Source organism: Sciurus vulgaris (assembly GCF_902686455.1).
Source record: "Sciurus vulgaris genome assembly, chromosome: X".
Classification (NCBI taxonomy): Eukaryota; Metazoa; Chordata; class Mammalia; order Rodentia; family Sciuridae; genus Sciurus; species Sciurus vulgaris.
Window position 1 is genome coordinate 1,625,592 of NC_136471.1, and position 22,018 is coordinate 1,647,609.

Sequence of the window (22,018 nt, forward strand, 5' to 3'; positions counted from 1 at the left end):
CTGGTGCTGTACCAGAGCAGCCTCCTGGGTACAGCCAAGTGAGGACTTTCCCTGGACCAGGGGCACATTCACATTCACTGTGGTGGTTGTACGTCGTTCACTGTTCAGTAAATACAGACTGTAGTGATGCTTTATCTGAGTGTCCCTGCTGCCCTGTTCTCTCAGCCACTCAGGCCCCTCTGTAAGGGAACAGCTGCTTTTGTTGTCTTTTCTGTGTCTTTTGATGTACAGGCACATCAAACTGTATTTTTATTTTCTCTGCACCTGCCTGGGTCAGTGTGGGGGAAGTTATTTTTTTCCAAGGAGTTTGCCCATTTTGTCTGAGTCACTAAATTGACTAGCCTAAGTTACTTGTGTTGTCTTTTTTTAAGTCTTTGCAACATCTGTACTTCTGTCTCTTTTTTCACCCCTACTATATTTCCTTGTACCTTTACCATTTTTTGTGTCTTGTAAGAAATTTGTCAGTTTATTAGTCTTTTAAAAGTGAACTATGGGACTGGGGTTGTGGCTCAGTGGTAGAGCACTTGCCTAGCATGTGTAAGACCCTGGGCTCATTTCTCAGTACCACATATAAATAGATAGATAGATAGATAGATAGATAGATAGATAGATAGATAGATAGATAAATAGTCATCCACATCTTAAAAAAAAAAAAAAAAAGACCGATATTGCAAGCGAGATCCCACCCTGAGTTGCCAGGCAGACCTATCTTTAAAAAAAAAAAAAAAGTGAACTTGGATATAGTTCAGTTCATAGAGTGCCCTGGGTTTAATCCTGAGCACCCCCCAAAAAAGTGAACTTATTGTGCTATATTACTATGTTTTAGTTCATTAAATTCTCTTATTTTTTTTCTACCTTCTTGGAGTAGTCTGTTTTTCTGACTTCTTAGGTTATGAACTTAGCTCATTGATTTTCAACCTTCTTTTCAAATATAAGCATTTAGGCTGACCCTCTGGACCTACCTCACCTGCACCCAGCAAGTTCTGAGATGTAATATTGTCACCTCGAAAAGTTTTAAAATTGCTTTAATGATTCTCTGTCCCACAAATTATTTAAAAGGGTTTCTTTCTTAAATTTCTAAGTACATGGCTTTAGGATTCTTTTTCCTAGTTATATTGTTAAAAAAAAATCAAGTTCTGAATAAAGAGCACTGGTCAGAGAACTTGGTGTGTGTGAAACCAGTCCTTGCAGTTGGTTGAGAAGTACCTCGTGACCTTGTACACAACCAGTGGACAGAATGTGCCACCACCAGACATGGATGCAGGATTCTACATGTGTTCATTACTTAAGTATTGGTCATTGTGTTGTAGAAGTATTTTCTCACTGTCATTTTGTCTCCTTGATTTATCACCTGCTAGAGAGTGTGTTAAAATCTACTGTGGTGGTGGACACATCAGTTTCTCCACAGACCATTGTTAATTTTTCTTTTATTATTTATTTTGAGGCCACTTTTTCAATTATAGAAAGTCTTATCTTCCTGGTGAATTGAACCCTTTGGCATTATGAAGTGACTCTCTTTGTAATTAATAGTATTTTTGCTGAATTTTACTTTGTCTGTCTGATAAAAATGGCACTGTTTCACCTGTATAGCATAACTTTTCCAGCTGTTTGGTTTGCTTCTTTCTATGTCTTTGAGTTAGGCATAGCTCTTGAAAATGGCAAATAGCCATCTTTTTTTTTTTTTTTTTTTTGTAAATCTGTTCTGTTTTGTCCTTTATCATCTATTTGATTACTGGTACATTTAGTTAATTTATATCATTCTGTGCATTCTATTTTTGGACATTTTCATTTTTTAAAAATTTTTTTCCTTGCTGCTTTTTTTTTTTTAGTTGTTAATGGACCTTTATTTTATTCATTTATTTACATGTGGTGCTGAGAATCGAATCCAGTGCCCATGCTAGGCAAGTGCTCTGCCAATTTACCATCTTAACCTATTTTTAAATTTTTTTAAGTTATATATGGGCACAATATCTTTATTTTATTTTTGTGTGGTGCTGAGGATTGAACCCGGTGCCTTACATGTACTAGGCGAGCATTCTAGCACTGAACCACAACCGCAGCCCACCACCGTACCCATTTTTTAAGTGTGCAGTTCAGTAACACTGAATACATTCAAATTATTTTATTGTCATGTATTGGACTCAGTTGGTGTGACACTGTATATGTAGTGCCTGCATTCTGCTCTTTAATTTTTCTTTCAGCATTAAAACACAAACATCACATTGTTATGGAATGAATATTTGGGGCCGTAATGGGAACTGAGCCCAGGGACCCTTTATCACTGATCTTATACCTCCAGCCCTTTTTATTTTTTGAGACAGGATTTCACTAAGTTGCTGAGGCTGGCCTTGAACTTGTGATCCTCCTGCTTCAGCCTCCCTGAGTTGCTGGGATTACAGGTGTGTGCCACCACACCTGGTGCTGGAATTAATATTTGTGTCCCCCAAAATTCATATGTTGAAGTCCTAACTCCCCATGTGATATATTTGGAGATGGAGCATTTGGGAGGTAATTAGGCAAGATGAGGTCCTGAGGGTGGGAACTTCCTGATGGCATTAGTGTTCTTATAAGAAGCTACCAAAGAACTTGCTCTCACTCATTCTCTTTCTGTTATATGAGGATGGAGTGAGAAGCCACCATTTATAAGCCAGGAAGAGAGCCCTCATCAGGAACTGAATGTACCAGCACCTTGATCTTGGACTTCTAGCCTCCAGAATTGTGAGAAATAAATTTCTCTTGGTAAAACCACCCAGTCTGTCCTGTTTTATTATAGCCTGAGAAGACCAAGACACCCATGTTTATGAAAAACTGAAAATGCCCTTTTTAAAGACTACCTAATGTTTCATCATACTCTAGTGTAGCTTCTATTGTGGTCTTCTGTTGGCTCCCTACTCCCTGCCTCTGAATACAACCACATCTTCTTTGAGCTAAGTTTTCCAAAAGAGTGGCTTCTTTTCTTTTCTTTAATTTATGGGTTGTTTTTGGTTATACATGACAGCAGGATTCATTTTGATATAATTATACAAGTAAGGAATATATTGAATATATCTTATTCTAGTTAGAGTTCCATTCTTATAGGTATACATGGTGGTGGGATTCACTCTGTTGTTTTCATATATGTACATGGGATAATTATGTCTGAATCATTCCACTGTCTTTCCTTTGATTATTCCCCCTCCCTTCCCTCATTCCCCATTGTCTAATCTACTGCATTTCTATTCTTCCCCTCACCCCCTCCTTGTGAGTTAGCTTCCACATATCAGAGAAAACATTCTGTCTTTGGTTTTTTTTGGAATTGGCTTATTTGACTTGGCATGATAGTCTCCAGTTCCATCCATTTACTGGCAAATGCCATAATTTCATTCTTCTTTATGACTAAGTAATACTCTATTTTGTGCACTTTTTCTTTATCCATTTATCTCTTGAAGGGCACTTAGGTTGGTTCATAGCTTTGCTATTGTGAATTGAACTGCTATAAACATTGATGTGGCTGCATCACTGTAGTATGCTTACTTTAAGTCCTTTGGGTGTATACTGAAGAAAGGGATAATTGGGTCAAGAGGTGAACCCATTCCAAGTTTTCTGAGGAATCTCCATAATGCTTTCCGGAGTGGTTGCACCAATTTGCAGTCTCAACAGCAGTGTATAAGTGAACCTTTTTCCCCACATCCTCACCAACATTTATTGTTACCTGTATTCTTGGTAATTGACATTCTGACTGGAGTGAGATGGAATCTCAGTGCAGGGTTTTTTAAAATATTTTTTTAGTTGTCAGTGGATCTTTATTTTATTTATATGCCTTGCTGAGAATTGAACCCAGTGCATCGCACATGCTAGGCAAGCGCTCTACCACTGAGCTACAACCCCAGACCTCAGTGTAGTTTTAATTTGCATGTTGAACACTTTTTCATATTTCATTTTTGTTGACCATTCATATTTCTTCTGTGAATTGCCCGTTCAGTTCCTTTGCCCATATATTGATTGGATTATTTGGTTTGTGTGTGTGTGTGTGTGTGTGTGTGTTAAGGTTTTTGAGTTCTTTGTATATCCTGGAGATTAATGCTCTCTCTGAAGTACAGGTGGCAACGGTTGTCTCCCATTCTGTAGGCTCTCTCTTCACGCTCTTGATTGTTTCCTTTGCTTTGAAGAAGCTTTTTAGTTTGATACAATCCCATTTATTCATTCTTGATTTTATTTCTTACACTTTAGGAATCATGTTAAGAAAGTTGGTTTCTAAGCTGACATGATGGAGACATGATGGCCTACCTTTTCTTCTAGTAAGTGCGGGGTCTCTGGTCTAATGCCTAGGTTCTTGATCCACTTTTGGTGGAATTTTGCACAGAGTGAGAAAGAGGGGTTCAATTTCATTCAACTGTATATGGATTTCCAGTTCTCCCAGCACCATGTGTCTTTTCTCCAGTGTGTGTTCTTGGCGCCTTTTTTGTGAGTTTGTCTCTGTTTCTTCTATTCATTGGTGGTCTTGCCTGTTTGGGCGCCAGTCCCATGCTGTTCTTCTTACGATAGCTTTATAGTATAATTTTAGGTCTGGTGTTGCGATGCCTCCTGCTCCGCTTTTCTTGCTAAGGATTGCTTTGCCTATTCTGGGCCTCTTGTTTTTCCAGATGAATTTCATGACTGCCTTTTTCTATTTCTATGAAGAACGTCATCATTGGAATTTTAATAGGAATTGCGTAAATCTGTATAGTGCTTTTGGTAGTATGTCCATTTTGACAATATTAATTCTGCCTATCCAAGAACTTGGGAGATCTTTCCGTCTTCTGAGGTCTTGCCCAGTTTCAAAAGAGTGGCTTCTAATCATGATCTCCAGCACCTCGTTGGTCCATTGTCAGCCCTGGAAACTACTGAACATACTTACCCACTCTCGCTGACCCACTCTCACATGCAGTGTTTCTCAATGAGCTGCTGCCTGCCTGCCTGATCACAGGATCCAGCAGCATCCAAGGGCTTACTCACTGAATTAATGCCACCATGCAAGGCAGACTTATCTTTACCCACATTCTTCACATAAAAACTTATCACATTTAAACGTTTATCTTAGTGGCCTCTTGGGCATTAAAATGCCAGTGTCCTTCTTGTAGCTCTTCTGGCAAAAACTCTTTGCTGGGAGTTAAGCCAGGTTATACTCTTTGGCCCTTGTCTTTTTTCCCTCTTCTAGACACTGGGCTCTGATGTTCTCTCCACACAGTCCGAGGTGACAGTGAAGTTACCTGTTGGCTGCATTTCCCCCTTCCCTTGTCATCTCCACTTCAGTGATTGCTATATTTCTTGTTGGGTAGGTGAGATTTGTAGGCCTGTCAGGGCTGTGGAAGGAAGGTATTAGCAACAAGGGTTGTGGCCCTTCACTTTTCCCTGAGAGCCCAAACTTTTCAGTAGGACATTTTTTTCCATTCCCAAATGCAACAAAAAAATACACCTGGAGATGGTATGTTAAACACTAGAACCTAAAACTGAATTCAACTAGGCTCAACCACGGAATTTTCGTCTTACCAAACAGTTTCATAGATGTCTACAGATAGGTTCCCGTAGTGTGTCTCAATTTTATTCCTTTTCCTGGGAGGGCAAAGAAGTCAAGGTAGATAGATAACTACTGAATATGATCTGTAGGTATTATTAAGGAACGATTTTTCTCTCTTTTTTTTTTTTTTTTTTTTTTTTTTTAGCTCCGAGGAATCTCTGGTCTTCCAGGAAGTGGTCCCAGTGATCTAGAAGCAGCCAGGCTTCTTTAGGTCCTCTGCCTGGGGAGTGGGCCAGGCTCCTGTCTCAAGTCTCTTCTGCTAGTCCATAGGCAAGGCTTTGGGTTTCGACTGACATCCCATTAGGTGGCGACAGAGAGCACTAAAATGAAGTGCGAAGGAAATTAACCTTGTTTTGTTTTATGGTAGAAAAAGACTTGTGGGGTTTATGTGCATTTTTGTTCAGATTTTACTGTGCAAGGCATTGGAAGGGTTTTTGTCCTCTTTTCTCCCTCCCATTCTTCTCAACCCACTGCCTATCCTTACTACCCCCACACTGCCTCCAAAATAAGCTGGGTAGATCACAAGACCAAATAGCCAAATGTCATATGCTCTGCTCTTGATCATAGTCACCAAAGCCAAACACTTGAGAGTCCCCTGCACTGCCCACATCCAGAGAGCTGCCAGCCTGCACCCGCTGCTCCCTTGTCTCCCACTTCTCCCTTTTTCACCCCTTCGAGCACTTTCCTGGACTAAGCCTTCATTTCTTTCTAGGACTCCTGCAACCTCACAAGCTTTCCTAATGATCCCTAGAGTAAAATCTCATCCTCCTTTTTAAATCCAAATGGTATCCCTGCTTTCAAATGACATCAAGTCCTTTAATGTGACCCTGGCTTTTCTTTCCAGCCTCTTCCCCACTCCCTATCTGAGTTAGGTCCCCACCTCTCTGCCCGTATAACATACCAAATCCTGCACAGCTCTTCTTAGAGCAGCTCATTGATTTGTCATATCTCATGTCCCTCAGGGGCAGGAGAAGGAGCTGTGACCCTCAGCTGTCCCAGCCCATGGACTTTCTCTTACGGGTTCAACCTATTAAGCATTGGTGTCAGACCCATAGCCTTTGTCTCTCTGTCCCAATCCCTTCCATCTTACTAAGGTGACTGTAGTGTGCACATAGCCCTTCACCATCCCCTTCCCATCCCCTTCACTACCTCCACTCCAGTGACCTCAGTCACCCACTCTCATAGTCATCACTGGAAACTGCAACCCACAGAGTCAAGCTCAGCCAGCTCTGCCTGTGACAAGGACTTCGCTTCCTGCCAACTTGTCGTGCTGACCACCATTCCATGTTCCCTGGGACTTCATCAGTCTTCCCTCTCATGAATCACCATATGAACATGTTTTAGAATTTCCTGTCTGAACTAAGCACTCCCTGATTCAGCTCATACCCTCCCAGCTCCTGCCCAGTCTCTGTTTCCCCTTTTAGCCAAACTCTTCCAGAGTTCTATTCGCTGATCCCTTTCCTCCCCTCCCCAGCCCACTCCATGAAAGCTTTCCCCCTTTTCTGGGTGAACCTCCATGTTACTGTGGTCATTGGCAGGTCCTCTTCTTTCTTGCCATAGTTTTCACTTCTCAAAACCCTTTCTTCATGTCTTTTCTAGGATCTCACCCTCTTCAGGTATCTTGTACACTGGCTACCTCACTTCGCACCTTTGGCCCCCTTCCATGTTTGGGAGAACTCTCACCCCAGCCTATAAATTTAATGGAAATCCAAGTGACCTGACTGTAATCTCTGAAAATACCAGGGGCTTGTTTCCCTAAGTTTCATTTTCATTCACAGCAACAGTAGGTAAACTACATCCTAAACACATCCCAAGGGACAACTCTAGCCCGTTGCTTGTTTTGCAAATTAAGTTGACTGAATCCCAGCCCCACCCATTCCTTCCTGCACTGTCTGGCTATCTCCTACTACAACTAGAAGTTGAATGATTGCGACAGAGACTGACCCTCAAAGTGGAAAGTACTTACTAAAAATGTTTACTATCTGGCTCTTCTTAGAAAAAAAAATTGCCTGGACCCTGTGCAAGGGCATGAGTATATGCCCTGGGCTCCACCAGTCACCCTCCCCTGCTGAAAGAAGGGGAAGAGTAGGAGGAGCCCTTCCAGCCCTGAGGCTGCACAGAAGGATGAGCTCCTAGGCCCGCAGTGCCTACAATGCCAGTGGCCAGTGCTGCCCCCATGCAGGGTGGCAGAGACCATACTGGCTGTACCAGTCCAGCTTGGCAGTGAGATTTGGAGTAATGTTCCTGGCCAACTGAACTCAAACCTACTTCTCGAACCCTCTAGGGATCCTCTGACTGCTCAGTAGCCTTTTTTAACCCTAATATTTTTATTGTGATAAAATACATGTAAGATAAAATTTATTGCATTTAGCAGGCAGCCTCCAGCTGCCTGTCCCTTAGGACTGACCTCAGCTGCAGGAGCCTCCTACTCACCCAGAATCCCCCTTTTTCCAGGATGGTGCCCTGAAGACTGAGTGAGGTAGGGTACAAAGCTCCTGTGGAACCATCTCACACTTTGATTTCTTCTACCTCCTTTTATGAGTGTCAGTCCCTCCCTGATAAACATCTTGTATTGGCTTCTGCAGACCCACCTTGTAGCATCTTTGCATCCTCCTGCCCACACCCCACTCTCCATCTTCCCGTTGTTAGAATAGACTTTTGGAAAATGTTTGTCTAATCAGGTCACTCCCCTGAGAAAAAACCCTCTTAGAATAAAAAAGTCTGTTTGGAAGCAGGCTGATTTCATGGTTGGATAACCTGTATAGTTGCCCAGGGCTTGGTTTAACACCCCACTATCATCATCTCAAAATTCTTAAGTTTTTGAATGAAAGACCCTATGTTTTCATTTTGCACCAGGACCCCCCAAATAATGTGCCTGACCTGCCTCTATGAACTCCAGCCTGCTACTCTGGCTTCCCCTGGAACATGCCAAATTGCTCTGGGACAGGGCCTTGGCTCTGGCTGCTCCTTCTGTCTGGGCCTCTCTTTATATGACCCACTCCCTCAGCCCTTGCTTCCTTCAAATCTGCATTCACATTTCATCTTCTCAGGCTCTGGCTTCTACCAGTCTCTGACTGACCTCTGACCATGTCCCACCTCATCATCCCTGCTCTGAGCTGCTCTGGAACTTTAGACATCATTCCTGGTCTTCTGGTGTTTCCTCCTTGGAACAGGCGTTGCTTATTCCTTCCAGGGTGCCTGGACAATTCTGTTTATCCTTGAAATTGTGTTGAGTGAGAGTGAAGGCTATCTTGCTATGGAGCATTCTTTGTCTGATTTCCCTGAGCACCTGGTGTGTTCCTTCAAACTGCAGATGCGTCATCTTTGTGTCAGGTTGGTACTCTTATACCACATCCTTGATGGCACCTTCTGTCCCATTACTTGAGTTCTCTACTTTAGGGACACAAATTATCCTTATGTTGGATTGTATTGGTCTCCTGCAGTGCTATATTAGCTTTGCACTAATTGTGTATCTTTTGTCTTTTCATCTATATGCCCTGTTCTGATTTGATTTTCAGCTCTGTATATTCTATTTCTAGCTGGTTTTCAGTGTATTTACCACAAAGTTTTGGTCTGCAGTTTATTTCTCTAGATTGGGGATTTGTCTTTTATTCTGTCTTACCATCTTATCTGTGAACTCCTATTGAGAACACATTGTGTTATAAACTTGAGAGGAATTCCGTCCCCTTCTTGCAGTGTATTCTGTTCTTAGTGGGACACTGGGCCTTTCCCGTGCTCCTCTCTCTCCCTCTTCCTCTCCCCCCCCCCCCCGCCTCTCTCTGCATCTCTTCTTTTTTTTGGTTGCTTCTGTACAGTCGTTCTGTTTACTTTGAGGTGGGGGAATTCTTGGCCCTCTCTTCCTAACCACTTGGCATCCTCTCCATTTCGCCCTCTGAGCTGTCTTGTGCAGGCTTGTTATCTTGTGTTCCCTGAGAATTTATACATTGAGGGGAGCTGGCAACTGCATCTAGATAGTCTTCAGCTAAAGAACTTGGTCAAGTCCTTATATGTAAGCTCACTCTAGCTGCTTGAGGGGTGTATATACCTTTCTCTTAGAGTGAGGGGCACCTCAGGATCCAGGTGGTTCCCTAAACCTGCATGTGCCTCAGAACATTCATTTCTCACAGAGCTGACCTGGCTCACTGGCCACTTGGTTGTTTCTCCTGTGCCTCCCAGCAGGAATTTCTACAGTTCCTGGGTCTAAAAGGAGAAAGGGAAGTACTCCCATTGATTTACTTCTCTATACTTCACTGGCTGAGAATTCTCAGGGTGTTGCCCACTCTGCAGCATGGTTTCTAGGGATAGAGGCAGCAGACAGGAGTTCTGTCTTGCTCCTGCTTTGTCCTCTGAAGTCTTTCCCTAGGCTGCATTCAGTCATGTCCTTTCCTTTGTTTAATGAAGTCTTCCCTTTGCTTTCCCATTTTACTAGAGATTGGGAGATAGCAATTGTGTAAGGAAGTCTGAAACCAACTGTCCATTCTCTGTAGAATTCTCTCTGTTTTATGCATGTGCAGTGATATGATAGTAAGAGAGGCTTCATACAGCTGCCTTCACCAGAGGCAAGTCACAACCTGTCTGCGCCCCACTCCCCAATCAGCTCATCACTAGACTTTCCACCTAGAGCACATTAGGCTCTCCTAGGTCATCCTTCTACTTCCTACCAACAAACTGCACTTCAGCCGGGCTGGCTCACAAGTCTGGTTTTTCTGACATTGAAGATTTTATAGGGCTCTCTTGGGGAATTCTACCCACATACATCCCACTGGGTCCCTGCTTTGTGTGTGTGTGGTAGAATTGGGCGGGCACTGCTCCTCTCACATTGATCCCCGCTGCACCACATCCTGTAGTAATTTCTCAAAGGTTCTCAACCCCTGGCAGTCCTCTTCTTGCCAGCACTGATAGATACTCTCCATCATTTCCATTTCCTTGGTCATTTCAGTATAATCAAGCTGCAGTAAACATGAGGGCCCAGGTGTCATTTTCAGGAGAAGAAAAGCTAATCAGACCTGCAGATGTGGAGTAACCTATATTAGTGAGAGGAAATATAAGGAAAATAAGAGTATGTATTCCGAAGTAGTTACAGGATGTATAGACCAAGTGAGCTTTTTTAAGTTTTATTTTCAATTGACACATAAAATTAGAATGTCGACGCAAAAGCCCAATGAGAAAAGTGATGGAGAAGTTGCTTGAGAATGGAACGTTAATCTTAAAAGAGAACAGGCTTTCCAGAGGAAGAAGTGGGACAAGAGAAACCTCCACATTAAGCAGTGAGTGTTACTTTTCCTCCCTTCTCATCTCATTTGGTCACTTTTGGGTGGACAGTTGGTGATGAAGTCACCCTGCCTGGGTTCTAGTTGTGGCTTCACAACCTAGATCCTGTCCTTCCTCCACCCCCAACTTCTCACATCATAGCCATTGCATCCCTGTTATGGAGTGCTTCTCTGGCTTTTTTAAAAAATATTTTCAGTCATGGATGGACATAATACCCTTATTTTATTTATTTATTTATATGTGGTGCTAAGGATTGAACCTAGTGCCTCACAGGTGCTAGGCAAACACTCTACCACTGAGCTATAATCACAGCCCCTTCCCTGAGCTTCTTGAGGAGTCTCCCCTAGTTTACAGTATCTTTCCTTTTACAACATTCATCAAGGTTGCTATTATTTCATTAGTAACTGCCTCAGAACACCATCTACAACAGAAAAGAGAGCAGAACAGATGCTTTGTCCAGGTTAAGAGGGTATTGCGGCTGTGTCATCCCTGGCCTGAGCAGGGCACAGGCACAGTATGTAGAAGGCATTCCAGGAATATTGGCTAATGAGTAAGTGAAATGAAACAACCCTGACCTACACCCAGCATTCTTGCTTTGATGGCTTATTTAAAGCTTGCTGCTAAGCATTCCAAAATGGAAATGATTTCTGCCATCACCCGCCATCAAACTTCACTCCTGTCTAGTTCCAGACACTTCCATCATCCCTAAAGGAAACCCCATGGAAAACAGTGCACAGCTCCTCAAAGATTAAATACGGAGGGCTGTGTATACAGCTCAGTTGGTAGAGTGCTTTCCTCGAAAGTACAAGGTCCTGGGTTCAATCCCCAGCACCGAAAAAAAAAAATTAAATATGGAGTTGCCATATGATCCACCAATTCAACTTCTAGGTTTATAGAGCCAAGAGAATTAAAAACATAGGTTGACACAAAAACATGTAGTCATTACCAGTGCTATTCATAATAGCCAAAAGGTTTTGTAAAGATTCCATCAATGGATGGATAGGTAAATGAAGTGTAGTATTTCTCTAAAATGAAATATTATTGGGCCTTAAAAAGGAATGAAGTTCTGATTCATGCTATAGCATAGATGAACCTTGAAGACATTATGCTAAGTGAAAGAAGCTGGTCACAAAAGGCCACAAACTGTTATGATTCCACTGATGAAATGTCCACATTGGGCAGATTCACAGAAACAGGTTACTGGTTGTCAGGGGCTGAGAGGAATGAGAATGGGAAGTAACAACTTGGTACAGGGTTTCGTTTTGAGAGTTACAAAAATGTTCTGGAACTAGATAGTGGTGATGGTTACTAAGTGCCACTAATGATAAATTTTATGTTATGTTTATTTTACCACAGTTAAAACAAATGATCAGATACCCTCAGAATATTTAGCCAACAACATTAGTCTGACTAAATGCCTAATCATTAAACTTACTGAACTAAATTCCTTTCTGACTGTCAAGGTTACCATGTCCTGGGCTTCAGAGTTTGATATTTGCATTGACTTGATCCCATCTAATGTGTGTATCACAATAGTTTCCCACACTGGCAGCTTTCTCTGAGATGGCAGTGCTGCCTGCTGGGGTTCTGTGCCACAGTTGACAAGACTGACTGGGAGACAACTGGGCTGTGAGTGCTAATTGGATATTATAAAACCTGCCTTTATGATTTAGAGTAACTGGTGACATCAGGGGTTTTAGTGGGATTTTAAAAATTGACATTTAATTCATATACCATGAAATTCACTCATTTAAGGTATACAGTTTAGCTGGACTCAATAGGATGTGCCTATTATCCCAGATACTTAGGAGGATAAGGCAGGAGGATCACAAGTTCGAAGCCAGCCTGGTAACTTAGTTTAAAAAAAAGTTGTGGGGTGACGAGATGTAGCTCAGTGGTAGAGTGCTTGCCTCGCATGTTCAAGGCCCTGGGTTTCATCCCCAGTGCCACATTCAGTGGCATTTATTACTTTCACAGTGTTGTGTAGCCAGTCTCTTCTCTGTAGTTCCAAAACATTTTTGTCACCCCCAAAAGAAACCCTAGACCCATTAGCAGTTACTCCTTATTATCCAGAGCCCCTGGCAATGACTAATCTGCTTTTTGTCTCTCTGGATTTGCCTGTGCTAGACATTTCATATGAAAAGATGTGTGTGTGTGTGTCTGTGTGTGCTTTCATTGACAATGTTCAATGGTTCATCCATTTTATGTTATGTAGTGTGTGTCAGAATTTCTGTTTTTTTTTTTTTCCCTTTTTTTGGCAGAGCTTGGGGATGAAACCCAGGGCCCCACACATGCTAAACAAGTGCTCTACCATTAAGCCACATCTGTAGCCCATTCCCTTCATTTTTAAGGTTGAATAATATTCCAGTGTATAAATAGACTACATTTTGCTTATCCATTCATTCGTCAGTGAACACTCAGGTTGCTTTCACCACTTGACTGTTTTGAATCATGCTGCCATGAACATTGGTGTACAAGTATTTGTTTGAGTGCCTGTTTGGAGTCTATACCTAGGAGTATAATTGCTGGGTCATATGGGAACTTCATGTTTAACATTTTTCTGAAACTGACATTCTTATAGTAGAATGAGGTTTCTTTTTTTTAACTTCTTTTTAATCCCAGTGTGGTGAACTTGTGTTCAAGTTTCCATCTTACACAACTCTAAATAAGAGATTTACTATATTGTGCTGGTTGCCTGTATTTGGGGAAGGATCTACTTTTGTTTGGCAGGAACTGTGTTTTATTTAGCTTTTCAAGACATAGATGGTTTCTTGCATCTTCTCAAAAGGGGGGCATTAAACAATGCACTGTGAGTTCAGAGCAAAGCAGCTGAACCTCAGGATCTACCATTGTGACCTTCGAGCTGAATCCCATCCCTCCCCCACCCCACCCCCATGCTTCCCAGAGACCACCAAGACATTCTTTTTCTGGTGCTAGTTTGATTTCACAGATTTGTAAAGGGCTGCCTTTATATTAATTCATACAGAGATGCCTCCTTGATTCAGAGATTCTGCAGGTTTTTCTGAAAGTAGGAAGAATTGCAGGCACTGCTTGAATAGCACTCTAGGATGGAAACAGCCAGTGTAAGGAGATAATGTCCTCTGGACCTAGACCATTCACCTGGGGAAGTAGCTGCCACCCTGCCCTAGGTTTGTGGCTTCCTGTGGTACTTCAGCTCTTTCTGCTACTCCATAGGATAACTGGAAATGAAAGCTGCTAAGAAATGCCATCTCCTGAAATTGGCCTAACATACCCATGAGTGAAATTAGAAAAGGTCAGGATATTGCTGGGGTCCTGGAAGTTTCCCTGGAGCTCATTTAGGAGAGGGTAAGGAAGGGATTGGATTCCAGCTCAAGTGAAAAACAGTTTTCAGCTGCTGCTTTCACATTCCTTTTTTCTTTTTTCTCTTTTTTGCAGTGCTGGGGTGGGAACAAACATAGGGCCTTGCACATGCTAGGTAAGTGCTTTACAACTGAGCTATATCACCAGCCCTTTTTCAAATTTTTTTTTTATTTTTGAGACAGGGTCTTGCCAGGTTGACAAGGCTGGCCTGAAACTTGGAGTTCTCCTGCCACAACCTCCCAGGGATTATAGGCATGAGCCACCATGCCCCCACATACCTTTTTTTTTTTTTTTTTTTTTTTGTGGTGCTGGGGATTGAACCCAGGGCCTCGTGCTTGCAAGGCAAGCACTCTACCAACTGAGCTATCTCCTCAGCCCACACATACCTTTTTTAAACTGAAAACTTCAGGGATTGAATAGTTCTTCCTCAGCTGCAGTTGTCTGACTGGCTGAACCTGCCCCTGTTGCCTGTGTTGTGTCAAATGAGTGCACCATTGGTGGCCTGCTGGGACTACCTTCAGGGCCTCTTGTATACACAATTACTATAGGTAATTTTCCTTGTAAAAATACAGGCAGTTCTCACCATCAGAACCTTCAGGATATGGTTATTTGGCTTGAAACCAAGATTCTTGCAACTTTAATTTTCCTTTGCTACATCAAATTAAGGATTTGATCTAATGGTGGCATTCTAGTAGCAGAATCAGTGAATGATGCTTTATTACACAGGAGCGTTACCTCATGCTTTGTATACATACTTAAGTCATGAAGGCCTTTTGCTCTAATATGATATGTACATTCCTGAAAAAAAAAAAGTTTGTGTACCACAGATCACACAACAAAAATACAAATTCTAAAATAAAATGATTAACACAGGGAAAAAATGAGTTCTTAGCTGGGTGCAGTGGTACGCACCTATAATCCCAGCTACTTGGGAGGCCAAGTCCGGAGAATTTCAAGTTCAAGTCTAGCCTGGGCAACTTAGGGAGACCCTATTGCAAAACAAAAGTAAATAAAAAGGGATGGGGATGTAGCTCAGTGGGAGAGCATTCCTGGGTTTAATCCCCAGTACCAAAAAAAAAAAAAATTATGTAATTTTTAGTTGCAGATGGACACAATACCTTTATGTATTTATTTTTATGTGGTGCTAAGGATCGAACCCAGTGCCTCACACAGGCAAGCACTCTACTGCTGAGCTACAGCCCCAGCCCCACCAAATTTTTTTTAATGAGTTCATATAGAGGGCTGTGGTTGTGACTCAGTGGTAGAGTGCTTGCCTAGCACATTTGAGGCACTGGTCTCAATCCTCAGCATCGCATAAAAATAAATAAAATAAATGTATTGTTTCCATCTACAACTAAAAATATTTTTAAAGAGTTCATATAGAAAAAATTAGGGTGGTTTGGTAGACCACTTCAGATCTCTATAGTAGTAACCAGAGCTCACTAATGAAACTGTTAACAATGCTGGTTCCCAGAACACCAGGCACACTACAGTCTCCATTGGCATTTGCCCCCAGCATTGCCATCATCTCTTTTCATCATAACCAGATCATAATTGCTTCCTCATGTTGTTGCAAGGTCCTTGACACTATTTATTCCTGGATAGGCAAGTTGTTCAGAGCCTGGTTGAAGGCTTCTTTGGCATTACTTTTATCTTAAACATGGGAGAAACGTTTGTAAGTCTTCAATCCCACTTAAAGATTTACCATATAGTGGGTAGCATTGTGGAAAGCATTGTGGTTCTTTCAGCCACTAAAAGAAGGCTCTTACTTGATGTTTCCAGCTGTTTGTCTTAAGGTCTTCAGGTAACATGAAAACATTCTTTATTAAGCAGCTTCCCTGTCACTGCTTCAGAATATTACAGTTGGGGCTAAGGATTTGGTACTTCCCTAGCATGTAAGAGGCCCTGAGATCCATCACCAGCACCACAAATTTTATACACACACATACATACATATACACATACACATACACATGTGGTCAACATCACAGCTTCTAAATATTGATGTCGTTTCCCTCTTTTTAAATGTGTTACCATATTGGCACTGTATACATTTGAGAATTACAATGATCATGACACTTCACTCCTCAACACTTATGCCTGGCTTTCCTAAGAGCAGACAGTAGAGTTAAATACTCAGGAAGTTCATCAGTGAACTTACTAGAACCTTATTCACATTTCCCCAGATGCCCCATGAATGCTGTGTGTGCGCTCGTGTGTGTGCGCGCGCGCGTGTGTGTGTGTATGTATTGAACCCAGTGGTATTCTATAAATTTTTTTTTATATTTTATTTTGAGAAAGGGTCTCACCAAGTTACCCAGGCTGGCCTTGAACTTGCAGTGCTCCTGCCTCAGCCTCCTGAGTCTCTGGGATTACAGGTGTGCACCACCAAACCCAGCCCGTTAATGCCTTTTTAGCACCTTTCAACCCAGAATCCAGTCCAGGATTACATGTTGCAGTCTCCTGACTATTAGCCCGTGTATTCCTTACTTACCAGCTTGTAGGTGCATTTAAGACATTCTTCTAATGTCTTCTCTAGTGTCTTCTTTAATATGTTTGGTGCAGCATTTTTAGTTGTTTCAGCAGAAGGGCTGTGTGCTACATTTCTGGAAGCTCATCCATCTTCATGGTGTAACCATCCTCCATACCACTGCTCTTGACACTGAGGCCCTCAGTAACATCCGAGCCTCACGTACTGCTATCTGGAAAACCCGTCATTTGTTTTTTCACTTGTTCAGAGTTAGCCTGCTCTCAGACTGAAGTTAACCCCTGCTTGCTAGAAGCTTCTGGTCAGAGGTTACAGCCATCAAAAAAAGCAGATGTAAACTGGGCATGGTAGCACACACCAGATACTCAGGAGGCTGAGGCAGAAGGATTGCAAGTTGGAGGCCAGCCTAGACAACTTGGCAAGGCCCTGTCTCAAAATAAAAATTAAAAGGACCAGGGATGTAGCTCAGTGGTAGAGCATCCCTGGGTTCAATTGCAAGTACTACCAAAAAAAATAAAGCAGATGTAAGTGTTGCTCCTGTCCCTGGCACTGTACATGAGCAGGGAAACGGGGTGGGGGGATGTGTTGATAACGCTCAGTGGTATATTTTAAGTACATTATAGGACATGGGGGTACTCGGGCTTACAGAATTGGGAGAGGAGAGGCAGAAGCAGAGAGGCCTGTCTGAAGTGCCATCTTAACTGAACCTGCAAGACAAAGATTTCCAAATGAATACATGGGAGGGAGCAGGCTGAGAGCCTCTGGTGACACGGGAAAGGCATCACAGTGGTGATGGGGTGGATAGACACAATAACAAAGGTGATCAGTGAGCACAGGTGCACATGTGTATTGACAGCAAAGCCAGGCATTGAGAGGTATTCCCTTGATTATAGACTTAACAGTAACCTCAGACAAGTTCCTTTGTGGAATTAAACTTCTTTTTTCACTCATAACACTCAAGTGTTGAATAGTTTTTCTAAGGATACCTCCAACTCTCAACTGTATGAATGTGTAAACTAGGTGCTGGGTTCTCATGGCAAGATTGTGTGTGTGTGTGTGTGTACACACTTATGGTCTGATTAGGAGAAGGGTGAAGAGGCATGTTTGGTCTCTTTAAAAAAAAATGTGTTTTAGTAAACCCCATAAAACCCCTAGAGAGCAGCCTTAGGAATCTGTCTAGCGCCCCAGAAATGAGGGTGTGCAAGTGCCCCATTCACCCTGGGACTGAGCAGGCCTATGGGCCAGGGTAAACTCATTTGGAGTGCCTATTTTATATGATTTTTAACTCTGTTCTATGTCCAACAGAATCCAGGTTTCTTTGTGGGATTTTGTTACTTCTTTTTAAACATGAATTAGCAGTGGGAAAATATAGTCACAAATACCTGTGCCTTTCACTGAAGCAAAATTGAAGATCATCATATGGTTATTATTTACTTCAAATAATTTTAGCCTACAGAACTAGAATACTAGAGTTAGAGGCCCTTTATTTCCCATCTTCAGTAATATTAAAAGTTTATTTATTGGACATTTAGAAATGATCAAAAAAGTTGTTTAGACATTGTAGCATGGAAGTGCAGCTACTCATATACCCTTGACCAAAGAACAGTCCTCTCCTATCTAGGGAGGTCCTCTTCTTCAACTGAGCACACAGCTTCAGGAGCAATACACATGGAGCAGTGAGAAAGGAAGGGGACACTTGCCTTGCCAGCCAAATCAGCTGAATCAAAAAAGCTGGGCACAGTGGGATACACCTGTAATCCCAGTGGTTCAGGAGGCTGAGGCAGGAGGGTTGCAAGTTCAAAGCCAGCCTCAACAACTTGAGCCCTAAGCAATTTAGTGAGACCCTCTCTCAATATAAAAAATAAAAAATGGGCTAGGGATGTGGCTCAATGGTTAAGCATCCCTGGGCTCCATCCCATAAAAAATAAAGGCAATTTTTAATGTTATGTTTTTACTATAATTTCAAGAACCTAAAAAAGAAAGATGACTTAAACCCAAGTCAAAGTCTGAGCAAATCTTGGGCTTCCCCCTCTTATAGGTTGTAGCTGAAAACCCTTTAAGGACCTCTCTTCATCATCCTTTCCCTTCTTAATCAGTGGCACACTGCCCTGCCAGACTTTGACTTATTCCTTCACTCACCCCTGCCCGATATCAGTCCACCAATAAATCTCTCTCCACCTTTTGACAGATACCAAATCCTTCGTTTACTCCACCTAGGCCACTACTAAAGCTTTCTAACCTTCTTCCCACTACTCCAGGCCAACTAGTGACTTCTGTCCTTCCTTAATTCCTCTTTCCTGCACAACAGGTAGCATATGATAAACACTTGGGCATTTTGCTTTTTCACTTCACAGTGGTTCCTGGAACTCGCTCAGCAGCAGGTCATCCATCCTTCTGTAGCTGCACAGTCCTCCAGCATGTGGCTGTACCACAGCTTATTCACCAGGTCCCTGATGACAGGGATCTGAAGGGTCTAGTCTTTGGCTAATCAAAATAATGCTGTAGTGAATATCCTTATGCTGTGTTTCCTCAGAAAATTTCTGTAAGGTATTCCTTTGGTTATGTGGTCGGTACTTGATCTTGTGGTGGTTAAGATATTTGAGAATACAAATGAGATTTCTGAAGAAGCCAGCATTTCCCATTAGTCCAGAGTTTCTCAGACTCCAGTATTGTGTAGTTTCTAGGAAGTAGCCCTGGCATTACGCAGAGCCCTGGGGATTTATGTAGAAGTGATGAGTCCCCACCTGTCTGCTAACTGCCCTGGCCTTCCTCTTGCCTTCTCTGTTAGTGAGCTTCCCTTCTCTCCTATTCCACGAAAAGCTGCTGCCTAGTGGGCCAGCCCCACAGGCTGAATATTCAAGCCACAGGCCACACCTGCCTTCCCAGGGCTCTTCCACATTTCCCATTGAGAACCCTAAGACTCACAGACGTGAAAAGTGAGCCCTGTGCTGAACACATTAGGGACACATACTTCTCATGAGAAACCCCCACCTCCACCCCACACAAGCTCTGAGATGCATCTATATGTGGCATGGCTCTACGTGAAAGAGGCAGCCCCACTGTGGGCTCTAAACTGCTACAGGAAGATACAGAATAAGCAAGAACTCAGGAACAAGTCAGTGGGGCTGGGGTCCTCCGTCATTAGGTCCTTGTCACTCAGTGCAGCCACTGCTGCCTCCTCACACTTGACCTGACCGTTCTGGAAAGTTTTGTCCATGTAGCTTCTGCATCCTTGAGCTAACTAACCAGCCTTTAGTGACTTATCCACATCATTTGAGATCCAATTTCCTGATGGTATATGTTGGTACACACCACAGTGCCTTTATTGCAGTTTCCACAATGAGGGCAAGAAGGGGAAGTTGCTTGGGGTACAGTAGTCTTGTGACCATGACCAGCTCTGACATGAACCAAGTAGGATAGGGAACTCTTAGAGCTAAGAACACAGGAATGATAATGTTCTTTTCTAGAATAAACTGCTAACCGAGGAACTAGTGGGCAGCTGCTGCGTCTTTCTAAGCCTCCCTTGACTTGGCCTGCAGCTCAGAGGTACAGGCCATAGCATTGTCAGGTTCTGCAGTCCTACGTGTTGCTTGTCTCCCTCAGATGGTTAGTAGAGCATCACAGCCAAACTCTGATCTCTAAAACACATGAGGGAGGGAGCTGCTTCTGTCCCCATAAAATAATGGGCAGGCATCCTGCCATGGAATTCGGAGAGTGTGGTTGGGTGCTACTGTGTGCTAGCAGGAAGGGGACACAATGGACTACACCTTTGTCCTTTTCCCTCCACATCTGCTGAGGCCGAATTCCTTGTAAGGGAGTGTCTTGTGATAAAGGCCCACTTGACCTAGAATCTCTTCTCATACCAGAACCCTGAGCAGCAGCTGACAGTACCTGGCATTTATACAGTACCTTGGGGCATTTTATTTCATGATTGCTTTAATAAGAAGGACTCATTGTTAAGATGAGGAAACTGAGGCATGGAATACTGATGTCACTTGCTTGGGTCTGTGTTTGGAAAGTGGGAAAGCCAGGATTTGAACTCAGGTTGGCTGGCTCCAAACTGACATTTTCATGACACTGTGCTGTGTACCCTCTCCGGCAGGGTCGGGTGCTGGGCCATGTTCCTATCAGCAGGTGCCTCACAGACTGATTTTTATTGAACACAAATTTGGTAGGTGTATTAACACATTTGGGAAAACCAAAAATTCACCCAAATTTGGGCCTTCCTGGAGGGAACCACCACCACTCCCCTGTTAGGGTGAGCAACTCCTTTCCAGCAATGGAGGGCCTCTTGTCAGTCAGCAAGTCTAGGGGCCCTCAGATGTGACTTATAAATTGGCCTCTGCCAAAGTGATGGGCTAAGAAGCCCCAAGTGCTTGTACTCAAAAGAAAGATACCTGTACAGGTTGCTAACTCCCTTGCCATGCTGTGACTGGGACTTGGGGTGTCACAGTATGGGTCAACACCAGCAGCAGCCCAGGAATACACTGGGGAAGTAACCAAGATCTGGGTATACAGTAGCTTCACGTGTGCTCCAAGCCCTCCCTTGCTTGCTTTTCTGCAGACATTGTGTTCTCTTTGATACTTACATACTTGTTTAACACTTCAGGGAAGAAAAGTCAGAAGACCAGGATCTCCAGGGCCTCAAGGACAAACCCTTGAAGTTTAAAAAGGTGAAGAAAGATAAAAAAGAAGACAAAGAAGGCAAACATGAGCCTCTGCAGCCATCAGCCCACCACTCTGCCGAGCCAGCAGAGGCCGGCAAAGCAGAGACATCAGAAGGATCGGGCTCTGCCCCAGCCGTCCCAGAAGCTTCTGCTTCCCCCAAACAGCGACGTTCCATCATTCGTGATCGGGGGCCCATGTATGATGACCCCACCCTGCCTGAAGGTTGGACACGAAAGCTTAAACAAAGGAAGTCTGGCCGCTCTGCTGGGAAGTATGATGTCTATTTGATCAAGTAAGTAAGAGTTGCTCTTGTTTCTCCAGGGTGGGGAGGACAGGGACAGGGATACATTGGAATTACAGCTCTTTGCTGCTTTTTGATCAGGAAAATGTGTGTGGATAACCCCAGCTGGGGGACAAAAAAAGTGAACAGCAAGACCACATATGCTTAGAAATGACTTTGTGCAGAGGTCCCTGCCCTGCCTGGGAAGTGCTAGGGGTAGCAGGCCCGTTTTATCCTTGCCATACCTCAAGTCCTTGAGATCAAATAGCAGAAGGACCTACTCTGATTTTATTTTGGTCTGCAAATCAGTGGTGGGTGAGGTGTGCTAAAAGGGCCTCTAGGAAGAGAGGCAGACTGGCTATATGTGCCTTTCCAGCTGTCCCTTTTGCATTTGTCCAGCATTGGAGTGACAGCTGAGTATTCTCGGTTGAAG

General features: G+C 43.1%; 1 protein-coding gene across 3 annotated transcripts in view; it reads left to right on the forward strand.

The window, feature by feature from the left end:
- Positions 1–22,018, forward strand: part of MECP2 (methyl-CpG binding protein 2) — a 74,012-nt gene that overhangs the window by 41,220 nt on the left and 10,774 nt on the right. For 2 of the 3 annotated variants that reach the window (XM_079123855.1, XM_079123856.1), the window contains one exon: positions 21,247–21,597. In XM_079123855.1, coding sequence (XP_078979981.1) covers positions 21,247–21,597 — 351 coding nt within the window. Of the gene's footprint in view, positions 1–3,387; positions 4,278–21,246; positions 21,598–22,018 lie in introns of those variants that run through there. The other variant, XM_079123857.1, reaches the window with a different exon arrangement.